Source organism: Gadus morhua, chromosome 14 (assembly GCF_902167405.1).
Source record: "Gadus morhua chromosome 14, gadMor3.0, whole genome shotgun sequence".
Lineage (NCBI taxonomy): Eukaryota > Metazoa > Chordata > Actinopteri > Gadiformes > Gadidae > Gadus > Gadus morhua.
In genome coordinates, this window is record NC_044061.1 from 3191702 (window position 1) to 3204201 (window position 12500).

The window sequence follows — 12500 nt, forward strand, 5'->3', positions numbered from 1 at the left end:
CAAACATCATCCATCAAAACCTGGGGCTTGACTTTTTCCATCACACCTTCATGTTTTTTCTCTCTCCCTCTCTCTCCCTCCCTCCCTCTCCCTCCCTCTCTCCCTCTCTCCCCCCCCCCTCCCCCTCACCCTCTCCCTCTCCCTCTCCCCCCCTCTCTGCCCCACCTTAAGCTGGCTTAGTTCACAAGCATGCCAATTGTGTACGTCTGAGCGTGACGTTGTGAGCCAAAACAACAGCCGATGAATATTTGACTCAGGAGGATGCCCTGGTCGCCGTCGGTAACGGGTCTAGTAGCCGCGGCTCTGGGTTCCCACTAGGGGCCCTCACTGAATGATTCAACACGGAGGAGAGATGAAGAGGAGGAGGCTTCTGGAAGGAGCGTGCACATGTAGACCGTGTTGTTGCCCTGGAGCGAAGGAGGAGGGGGCGCTCCAGCAGTGAGCTGTGGGAGGTATGGTAAGAGAGGAGAGGGGGGGGGGGGGGGGGGGGGGGGGGAGAGACTGGGAGGAAGGAAGTATGGACGAAGGAGAGGAGAGGCCGAGAGAGGGAGAGTAATGGCCTGATTAAATGACCCATCGAGTCTAAGTTCACGGCTGATAAAACTGGTGCTCACAGCGCCGGAGAATGGGGCTTTCCAGTTAGCGTGCATGTGCCCACACACACACACACACACACACACACACACACACACACACACACACACACACACACACACACACACACGTCAATAACATGGGTGCTTCAATACGAACAGTTACATTGAAGCTCGCACCCATAGAAGCACACACACACGCAACAGCCATTTTGATTATGATCAATCAAATATCACCAGCGAGGATCTCTTACGTTACTCACTCCCTCCCATATATATATAAAAGAAAAATAACACACGCACAGACACACACAGTGGAAACCATGCTTATGTGTTACTGCTTAGCCATGTTACTGTGTATCCATGCGAGTCTGTAACAGTGTTGTGAGTGTGTAACTGTGTACATATGTGAGTGTGGAAGAGTGTATAAATGTGAGGGTGTAACAGTGTATGCATCTGAGTGTGTAACTGTGTACATGTGTGAGTGTGTAACTGTGTATGCATGTGAGTGTGTAACAGTGTATGCGTGTGAGTTTGTAACTGCATGCATATGTGAGTGTGTAACTGCATCTGCCTGTCGGTGTGCGACTGTGTCTGTGTGGGACTGTGTGTGTGTGCGACTGTCTGTGTGCGACTATGAGTATGTGCGACTGTGTGTGTGCGACTGTGTATGTGTGCGACTGTGTGTGTGTGTGCGACTGTGTGTGTGCGCGACTGTTTGTGTGTGCATCTGTATCTGTGTGCGACTGTGTCTGTGTGCAACTGTGTGTGTGTGCGACTGTGAGTATGTGCGAATGTGTCTGCGTGCGACTGTGTGTGTATGCGACTGTGTGTGTATGCGACTGTGTGTGTGCGACTGTGTGTGTGTGCAACTGTGTGTGTGTGTGTGTGCGACTATGTCTGTGTGCGACTGTGTGTCTGTGTGCGACTGTGTGTGTGTGTGTGTGTGCGACTGTGTGAGTGTGCGACTGTGTGTGCGTGCGACTAAATCTGTGTGCGACTGTGTCTGTGTGCGACTGTGTGTGTGTGCGACTGTGTGTATTGGTGGCTGTGCGCCTGTGTGTGTGTGCGACTTTGTGTGTGTGCGACTTTGTGTGTGTGCGACTATGTGTGTGTGTGCGAGTGTGTGTGGTGCGACTTTGTGTGTGTGCGACTATGTGTGTGTGTGCGACTGTGTGTGTGTGTGCAGAGGCAGCCAGCAGGCTCTGCGGTAATGCAGCAGTGCTCCCATCACAGGCTCCACTCACGCCACACTGCAGGTTGCAGGCAGAAGCTCTGTGCTGAATAATACATGGAGCATTATTTATGGCACGGGATGGGACATATTCAGGCTTCATCAGGAACGCTAGTGGGGAATCCTTTTTTAAAAAAAAACACGTCACAACAGTTTGAAGGACGCTTCAAATTCAAAGCGATGAACAGCCAAAAAAACCTCACATTTAAATTTGAATTCAAATTCGAAAAAGTAAATAAGGCAATCTCAATTTGATGTATATTTTTACAGTGTGGCACCAAACTTGATCCTTAACCCTCCTCCTCATCCTCCTTCATGTCCAAGAGACAAGCCTTATCAACATTTAGTAATTAGTAATGCGCCATTTAGAATAATTGACTCTGGACACAAATTAAACTGGCAGGAAATATTTTTACATTAAATGGCTGGTAAAGGCTACAGATGGCAGAATTTAGATAGTTAAACACATTTTTCATGATACCCTTTGGTTTTGGCTGAAGTAGCCTGTATTACCTCGAGGCCCGGTCCTATCAAAGAGATACAGCCTTTGCATAACGTGAGCCCATTGAAGTAGACTTTGTAGAACGGAGTCTGCATGGAGATAACAGTAGAACAGACGTGAAGTTTGTGTGTGAAGGGTTCTGGGGGCGCCTTGGGCAGGGAGGGGGCAGGGATCAATCAGAAAGGAAGGAGCAGCTCTTCAAATTATAATCCACCCCCCCCCCCCCCTCCAATGCCTCACTCCTGAGTGCTGACTCAGGGGAAAAGTCCGGATTGCTTTTGGAATGGGATGAAAAATAGTTAAGAGGAGTTTGAGAGCGAAAGAAAAAAAAAAAGGCAGAGCAAGGTGGGATGGGAGTAGGGATTTATACTCTATTTCATTAAGTTTTTGGCCGCTGGTGAAAGTCGGCAGCACCGTAAGGGGCTTATCCGGAGCCATAACCCATTCCAGTTTGATTACGGCCTATTGATTGAGGCATTAAATTGGTCTCTGTTGAATATGGCGTGTGAAGTGAGTGGCGTCGGCTCAGCCCTATCAGAGCCGACAGCGAGGGGAGGGATCAGTGAGGAGATGGAAGATAAGCAGCAGCAGCAGAGGACCGGCCCACCATCGCTGGCCAATCCGCACGCCCGCTGCTCGGCGGGTGTCAGCGCGCGGGGAGCTGGTGTTCCTGCTCAGTGACGTAGCTTTGCTCGGTATCTCATTGCGCACCAGGAGCACCACTCTGGGAAAGGGGCTGGCAGAGAAGAAAGAGGTTGGCGGAAGGAAGGAGAGCGAAGGAGAGTGATTTCCTGAGGCTTTGGCTAATTAGATTTTCCCCCGAGGTGCACATGCCGGCCCCCCCACTGCATAAGTTCCTCTTTCGATGCATTTATTCCGAATCCCCTCCACGGGGAATACGCTCATTCAGGCCCGGCCACAATAGGAGCCGGTTGGTAAATATAAACAATAAAAACACACAGAATGAGCTCAGCCTCTGAACACGGTTGCTGCGCTGCCTGTAGCACCGCCCTAGTGGTGGGGAGGGCGCAGGGCAGCAGCGCTCTACACTGAAGGACGCCCGCGTCCACCAGGGCCAGATCCCGGGATAAGGGTATCAGCGGGGCTCAGGCTGTGAGCTCACAGCATCTCTCTGCTGGAACCGCCTCGCCACTCGGGCCGATAAGGGCTGGGGATTGTCGGGAGGCAGAGGGAGAGAGGCAGAGAGAGAGAGGCAGAGAGAGAGAGAGAGAGAAACAGAGAGAGACAGAGACAGAGACAGATAGAGAGAGACAGAGACAGAGACAGAGAGAGAGAGAGAGAGAGAGAGAGAGAGATGCCGGGTTGCTGCCACCGGCCCTGTGAGAATTCAGGCCTCGCCTCCTTCCCTCCCTCGCTCCCCCCCACGGATGAACGTAGAGGTCATTAACGCATGGACACGCACACACTTACTACACATGTTGTGAGGACTGCCACCGCAACGACGAAGGCTCTGGTCGCCATCCCAACAATCTCCACAAACACAGGAACACACACACGCACAGAGACGCACACGCACGCACAAGAGAGTATCGATTCGATCCGACTATTACGCGCACACACACAAGTGTCATGCACGCAAACGTGCACGGTATTCTCTCGCCAGCGCTCAGGCAACAATTAAGGCGGCGAGCGTTGGCACGCCACAGGAGTTGATTAAAGCTCTCGCTACCGCACAATAAACATAATTGACTGGGGATGGCGCTCGGAACACAAGGAGGGGTGCTCGGGTGGCTCGCAACGCATAATGGGGCTGCGAGAGAAGAAATCCCCCGAGAGCAGGGTAATCGCTCCTACATCCGCATACGGTCCGGCTGCATGGGGAAGGCTCACCCTGCAACATGCCTGCAGACCGCAGGTGAGGGGAAACACCGGCGCAGCAGTAGGAACCTGTCAAGTTGGATCTTTCGTATGCGTGCCGTCTGTGAATTCGGCTCTCTCCACATATCTGGTCGGGGGCCTCAGAAAAAGGCAGGCGAGAAGCAGGTCATAATCAATCAAATTCAAATGCCATTCTTGTTTGTGTTTCAGTGCAGCGTTTATGACTAAATGCATTGCTTAAGTACGCACTCTTAAATGCTTTGGTTAACTATTCAAAAGAAACACTAAAACATTTAGGTACTTGATAATTAATGGCAATGGACCGAGGGCAATAAAGACTACAAAATTCTTCCAAAAAACAACCTCCAAGTCCTAACCCTAAATACTAATGCAGACTCCCATCCTGAACCAGCTAAATATTTCAGTAGCAAGTAGGTTTCTAACTAGCACTGGGACTTGTTAATGAGTGACTGACAGCCACAGGCAAGAGGAGAGGAATGAAAACACAACTAACTAGAGACTCGCTGACTGCAAGCTCCGGGCGAATACATGAATGAGCTCTGAATGGGTGTACATGCGCAGGGGGCCGTGTGTGTGCATGTGCGTGCGCGCGTGTGCGTGTGTGCGTGTGTGCGTGTGTGTGATGTACGAGTGAGAGAAAGGAGCGGAAAGAGCCACGAACCAAGATAACCAGAACCAAAGGCTCCTTCTCTCAGAGCCCAACGCGTCATAAAACAGCGTCTGTTCCGGCAGTTCCCACGCTATCAAAGCTCCTTTTTCGTGTTCCTCCTCATATCACTCTCGAAATAAAAAAATGTATTTTCCCCTTACTTACATTTCTTGCATCATTAATTCATTGGGCATTCCTGAGAGCAACATCTGTTAGAATCGGGGCCGAGCCAACCGCTGACAGGCGAACGTTAGAACGGGTAAGTGTGCAACACCTCTCCTTGGATACTAATGCTGAACGGGGAGGGAGAGCACATTTGATGGCGAGTAATGGCGCGGACACGTTTACATCCATTCAGCAGGTTCTCTCTGCCGACCGTTGATAGACGCCAGTGGCAGACATCAGAGCTAAGCCTCCGCTAGTGCGGTCGCTATGAAGTGGGCCACAATTGAAAGGCCTGTTCCCTTCTGACGCGTCCACATTTCTGGCTTTCATTTTCATTCCTGCTGCATTCTTGTGTCTTCTTCTTTTTAACTCCTCCTCGTTCAAGCCGTCCATCCATTAATGATGGATGTGTCTTCTTAAACGAGCCAACAAAGGACATGTAGGGGATAATTGGACCGACAGAGAGGCCTTGCCAGTCAGAGGGGGATAGAGCCATTCGGCTTGCACTGTAATTATCTATTCGAGTGGATGGGGGGGAAGAGGGGAGGAGAGGAGGCTAACAGGTAGGCTAGGCCTCCAAATGTGCCTCCGACGAAATCGCACCGCATGCAAACAGACAGCAAGTGAGGAATAGGAATGGGTTTTGCAATAAGCATGCGGGCAATGTAAACAGAGTGTAGGGTGTTTGAAAGTGAAAGCAGGGGGGGGGGGGGGGGGGGGGGGGGGGGGGGGGGGGGGGGTTGAGAGATGGGCTTGTTTCTCAGCCAGTGCTTAATAGCTCAGGCAGAGCCCCAAGGCACTGCACAGAGAAGAGAGAGAGGGAGAAAGAGGAAGAGAGGAGAGAGAGAAAGAGAGAGCAGAGACCAAGAGGAAGAGAGAGGGGAGAGAAAGAGAGGGGGGGAGAGAAAGAGAGAGCAGAGACCAAGAGGAAGAGAGAGGGGGGGAGAGAAAGAGAGAGCAGAGACCAAGAGAAAGAGAGAGGGGAGAGAAAGAGAGAGGGGAGAGAAAGAGAGGGGGGGGAGAGAAAGAGAGAGCAGAGACCAAGAGAAAGAGAGAGGGGAGAGAAAGAGAGAGGGGAGAGAAAGAGAGAGGGAGGGAGAGAGAGAGAGAGAGAGAGAGAGAGAGAGAGAGAGAGAGAGAGAGAGAGAGAGAGAGAGAGAGAGAGGAGAGAGAAAGAGAGAGAGAGAGAAAAAAAGAGAGAGAGAGAGAGAGAGAGAGAGAGAGAGAGAGAGGAGAGAGAGAGAGAGAGAGAGAGAGAGAGAGAGAGAGAGAGAAAGAGAAAGAGAGGGGGGGAGAGCGAGAGCGAGAGAGATATCTAGAATGTGCATATCTTCAACCAGACACAGAAGAGAGCATTTCTCCGGTTGCCATGGAAACCGGGAATCCAGAGCCAGGGAGAAAAAGGAGAGCGACAAAAAGATGCGCTGTATAGAAATGGAGGGCAGGGAAAATAGATCGGAGCGGGACAGAGGGGGAGGGAGAAAGAGGGGAAGGGAAATGAGAAGAGATTGGAGGGGGAGGCAAAGAGAAGGAAAGGGAAGGAGATTGAGTCAGAATTGGGAAAAAGAGCAATAGGACAAGAGGGAGTGAGGGAGAGAGATGCTACACCACTGCCTGCATGGAGAAGTCATCCCTGAAGGATGGAAGGTGTTTTCCAGCGGCTGGAGATACCCTTCTCTTCGGCTGTTTATCTGTTTCCTATTTTTCCTTGTGTGTCTTTTAAAAAACGAATCCTAGCAAAAGATTACTCTAGAGAAAACTGTGCATGGGGGGGGGGGGCACACAATTACGGCCCTCCCAGACACAAACAAGAGTAACAATATAAATGTGCAGCATTGCACTTTTTCCTGGCATTTATTGGTCTCTTTACTCTTCTCCAAATGGAGTGATGAAAGGTTTTCAGCACAAAAAAGCCCGGTCGGACACACATTATCATTCATGGAAATGTATATTTCAACATTTATTTTGCACAGGCACATTATTCGTACAAAAATCCATTAAGAGACATTAATGTTGGACACCTTACGCGGTAAAACACGTCAGTTCCAGCAGGAGCTTTATAAGCCAGTTCTATACCATCCGTGAATGCATTGTACATTTCGATAATAAACGCCATATGGTCATGTGTGTACACGCCCGCGTTGGGACACACACACACACACACACACACACACACACACACACACACACACACACACACACACACACACACACACACATCAAAGTGGGGATGCTACATTGCCACCTGCAACCTGCTGATAATGAAGCTGTATTTCAGCCACCTCAAGGCAGCCATCTGGGCGGGGGGCTTCTCCCCCCCTCTCCCCCCCTCTCCCCCTCCTCATACAGTACCCGTTCTCATCTGCTCGCGGGCTCCCGATTCTGCTCTATGGGGGCCCAGGGACCGCACTCTTTAGGATGTATCGCGTCAATAACATGACACCGTCGTAATGACACTGCCATGGTAACACACACACACACACACACACACACACACACACACACACACACACACACACACACACACACACACACACACACACACACACACACACACACACACACACACACACACTAGGATGGGGACAAATCAAGTGGATGATGTCATTCCCCTCCACTGGGGAGGTTCTGACGGGGAGAGACAAGCTGTTAGTGACTTCGCTGAGCCGCCGTGAGCGCTCGGGGTGAACGAGGAGAAACACCGGTGTGATGCAACGGAGAACGGGACATGGATTTAATCAGAGTGGAGTGGAACGGTGTCGCCGAGTTTAAAAAATATACAAACAGAAACATCCGAGACTTTACAGTGGCGGGCGCAGCCTCCCTCTGATCCAACAGCCATTGTCGCGGGAGAGATGAAACCATGACAACCATCCCGACTGATGGCCAACACTTGGCACTCGAGAGCCGAGCGGTGCCTGGGAAGTCCGTGCCTGGAAAAGCGGGAGGCCTCAATCCCTCTCTCGCTCTCTCTCTCTCTCTCTCCCTTGGATCCCACCCACCCACTCACACACATGAATAACACACTGACTAATTGTTCAGAGTCAGCACAGCCAGACACCTCTTTGCATTCAACTTCTCCCAGCGCCGTGCAGCAGAGAGCCATTGTTCCTTAGCATTAGCGGGGCGAGAGTCTCCCGCTGCAACATAACGCGGTATTCTCCTCAGACGGAGTGGGGTAAATATTCCCAAAATATAAAAACCTCCCTTCGGCCATTTATGCTTCTCTTTGTGGCAAATATGTCGTCTGTTAATTCAACCAAATGCGTTTTGACACTGAAACGCTATACTCTGATAGATGTCTATGAGACTCTCTCTCGTGTATATGCAGACACACAGACACAGGCAGTGGCACACAGACGCACACTAATATTATGTGTAATAAAGTACACAAAGGCACCCATACAAAAGCTCTCTCTCTCTCGCGCGCTCTCTCGCACCCTGAGCTTGTGGAGGAGGCTAATGACATATGGGCTTCCCTTTATTTTCTGCCAGTGCAGCACTGGGGCCATCGATTCATAATAACAGCCATCAACAGGCCCACACACACACACACACACACACACACACACACACACACACACACACACACACACACACACACACACACACACACACACACACACACACACACACACACACACACACACACCTCCTTCAAGTAGATGGACCAGCATTTACAAAAGTGGACACACAGACAGAGAGGGACAGCGGAGAGTGTGAGAGGCGGCCAAGAGGCGGCCAGAGCTCGCGGCGGGTTTCCACTTTAAGGCAACGCTCTGTCTCTGCAAGGGGAGTCATAGTTTAAAAGCCGCCGCTGAAAGCCTCCGAGGCAGAGTGACGAGAGGCAAGTGACACAGGGCCAGCACGTGTGCCCCGCGGGGCCAGTCAGACCTGCAGGGGTCCCGAGGGAGGAAGGGAGGGCTGGGAGATGGGGTGGTGTGTGGATTCTTGGTCGACATTTTAAGGGTGGCTTTTTTTAAAGTTAGTTGGACAAGGAATAACCGCTGTGTGTGTGTGTGTGTGTGTGTGTGTGTGTGTGTGTGTGTGTGTGTGTGTGTGTGTGTGTGTGTGTGTGTGTGTGTGTGTGTGTGTGTGTGTGTGTGTGTGTGATTAAGAATCAAGGGAAAGCAATGTGCTAGGTCCTACTTAAGAGATCAGAGATGGTTCCAGAGGCTGAGGTTGATTTCGGGGTGTCCTGCTCGAAGTGCTGGGCTGCTGCTGCCTTCCGCATTGTAGCTGGGGCTGCCAAGGTTCCCTAACTGATAGGCTGAGGGGGAAGCACCACCAAAGAGGTGGACTGCGCCAATGACAGAATAGGGAGCCGTCCAGCCATCCCCCATCGTTTGACGAACATGAATAAATAAATGCACACTCGTACACACGATCAAAAATGCCGTCGTCCTTTTGCTGGGGGGGAAACAGCCCGATTACCCATTAGCCTGGCGCTGGTAATGCAACATCATCGCTTGCCGAGCCTACATGTTCTGCAGAGTACAGCTTGTATAGTCCGACCGTGTGACAGATCGATGCAACACGATCACGGACACGCACATCAACCCTGAGATGAGGGTCTCATCGCACGACATCACATGTTATGTTACACTGTCCATCACAGTGTCTTCTGATGGGATTTTAAGTCCCATATTTAACTCATCCCAGCAGCAGCATCCAGCGTTTGCTCAGCCCGCTCAGTTCGCCCTGCGTCCTGCAACACCGCATACCTGACATACATACACACAGACCTCCTTTATAATGAGCATCTCTGAGCCTGCAGGTTCCCCAAACCACGGTATGACCACACCACCTTGCAGCCTGCACACACGACCGTGCAGCCTGCGAGTTGCGCTTCAAACTCAACCCAAACCACCACACCAAGGCGATTATGCGAGCTGATGGCGATAATGACGCTGTACAAACCACATAGAGACGCAGAGGCAGCGTAGAGGAGCGACGAACTAACCTGTCTGTCCTTTGCCGAGCGTCTTCTCCAGGCGGTAGGGGTCCAACATAATTGGCGTAATGACCGCTGTTGTCCTTGCCTGACGATGTCATCTTTGCGCGTAATGGGCAGGGGATTCGGTCGAGAGGAGATGGAAAAGGGAAAAGGACGCGTTGGAGGAATTAAAATGGTTATTCCAGCAGCGCGGCGCGGTGAGTGCGCGTCTCTTCCGTCGCTCCGCGTAAATGTCGCTCAACGTGATGTGCGGCGGTTCCTTCCTCCAGTCGGTCTTCAAAGTGATTTTTTACACCTGGATGACATGGTGGTGGTGGTTTTCTGTTCCCCGTGTCGGCGCCTGAGAGAAGCGAGGAGATGCGGTGTACACAAGCCCTCTGGGCGAGATCGGATGGGACAGCATTTAGTGCTGACTCTGACTGACGCGTGAACGGAGCCTCTGTAGCAACACGCATGCGCAGAGCGGCAGGCTCTGACGATTATTAAATTGAGGTCGAGGTGAGAGTGAGAAATGAAGGAATATCAGGGATAACCTGCCCCCACCACCCCCCAACCCCCTAAAACACACACACACTCCCACACACACAGACACACAAACACACACACGCACACACACACGCACACACACGTACGAAAATGCACAAATGCTTTGCTTATAGTTATAAGCAATTATAGTTTTAGCATGACAAAATCAAATCACTTTAATTATATAGTTCAGGATAAACGTTAGCAATCGTTAAGTCATTCAGATTGTGTATGTACGTGTGTGTTTATGTTTATGTATGTATGTGTGTTCGTGTTCGTGTGTGTGTGTGTGTATATATTTATCCCATATTTGTGTGTGTGTGTGTGTGTCTTTATGTGTGTGGGTACGTGCGCACGTGTGTGTTTGTTTATGTGTGTGTTTGCGTGAGTGCGTGTGTGTGTGGGTGTGTGCGTGCGTGCGTGTGTGCGTGTGTCTGTGTCTGCGTGAGTGCGTGTGTGCGGGTGGTGTCTAGTCCGGGGGGGTGGGGGGGGGGGGGGTGAGGATGAGCTTGTTGTGCGTGAGCGGGTCGAGCCCACACCAGGGTTCCACGCCGGGGCACTTTGACTTGATTAAACCAGCGGTTGGTCTCTCCTCTGCCCCGCCGCCGACGACAGCCCCCGCCCCCGCCCCCGCCCCCGCCCCCTCTCATCACTCCTCCACAACAAAGGCCCCTGACCCCACCCGCTCGGTGGCAGATGGGCCCCCACACACTACCCCCTCCCTCCCCCACCCCACTCCTTCCCACCCAGCCCTGGTCCCGGTAACAAAGGGAGAGGGGCCTCGCTTTGGCGGGGGGAGGCCGCTGTGAGAAGGGCCGGCTACTCGCTGAAAGCACTTCCTATCAATTAATAGAACCCTCCCACACACACACACACACGCACGCACACGCGCACACGCTCGCACACACGCATTGGCGCGCACGCACAAACACACACGCATGCACGCACACACACACAGAAACACATACACGCATGCAAGCAAGTACAAGCGCACACGTACAAATACACATGCACACACACACACTCACAAGCGCACACACGCACACACACACGCACACACACACGCACACACACCCTAATGTCTATCAATAATGCCCCCCATCCTGGTGAGCTGTGACCTCATGTTAGCCGTCATGTGTTGGCCATGGTTTTTTTTTGGGGGGGGGGGATCTGAAAAGTTATGTCACCGACCGTGCGTGTTGAAACCGTCCGTCCGTGTCCAGCAGCAACAGCGGCAGAGCAGCAGTCCTACGGTCTCTGCTGGCCGGCACACACACACACACACACACACACACACACACACACACACACACACACACACACACACACACACACACACACACACGCACACACACATACACACACACACACACACACACACGTTCATGCACACACACACACACCCTCCCCCACATCACTGATGTCATTTGACAGCAGCGGAGACAAAGCACTAGTGTGAGAAGAAGAAGAAAGTATTTTATGTAATCATTTCGTCTGTGTCCATCCCTCGGGCTTCATCACAGTCCGCAGACTGTAGTCTCCGGCCACTGTGAAAGCACTGGGCGAGTTCTGACCTGCGCGGAAAAATGTGTTGATTACCTACTGTTCCTTGGAACCACAACATTTCCTGTTCAGTGATGCCACGGTCACCGTCCAGGACACAGAAATACGGGTTGCTTTTATAAGTGATTACATATTTAGAGCTTCAACAGTTCCCTGCCTTTCTCATTCAACAGTACAGTCTTTTCTTTGTCTCCTACCCTCAATTTTCCAATCTGAAATGCCAGCAAACAATACCCCCCCACACACACACATACACACCAAGATAATGAGTTGTGTCTGAGAAAGCCATTAGCATCAAAGACAAATAGAGCAAATCTCTGTTTCTGCTATTAAATCGACACGCACATGTACGCATGCACACACCCACACAGTTCACACCCACCCAAGTCCCACACTTACACGTGCACACACATACACACACACAAACACGGGCACACACACGCACACACACA

The 12500-nt window shown here is 51.5% G+C and overlaps 1 protein-coding gene across 1 annotated transcript in view; it reads right to left on the reverse strand.

The window, feature by feature from the left end:
- LOC115559107 (serine/threonine-protein kinase BRSK2-like) overlaps positions 1-10401 on the reverse strand; it is an 80625-nt gene extending 70224 nt beyond the window's left edge. Inside the window, 2 exon segments of the mRNA XM_030377782.1 lie at positions 9967-10006; positions 10008-10401. Coding sequence (XP_030233642.1) covers positions 9967-10006; positions 10008-10058 — 91 coding nt within the window. The 5' untranslated portion in view covers positions 10059-10401.
- Between the last annotated feature and the right edge of the window lie 2099 nt (positions 10402-12500).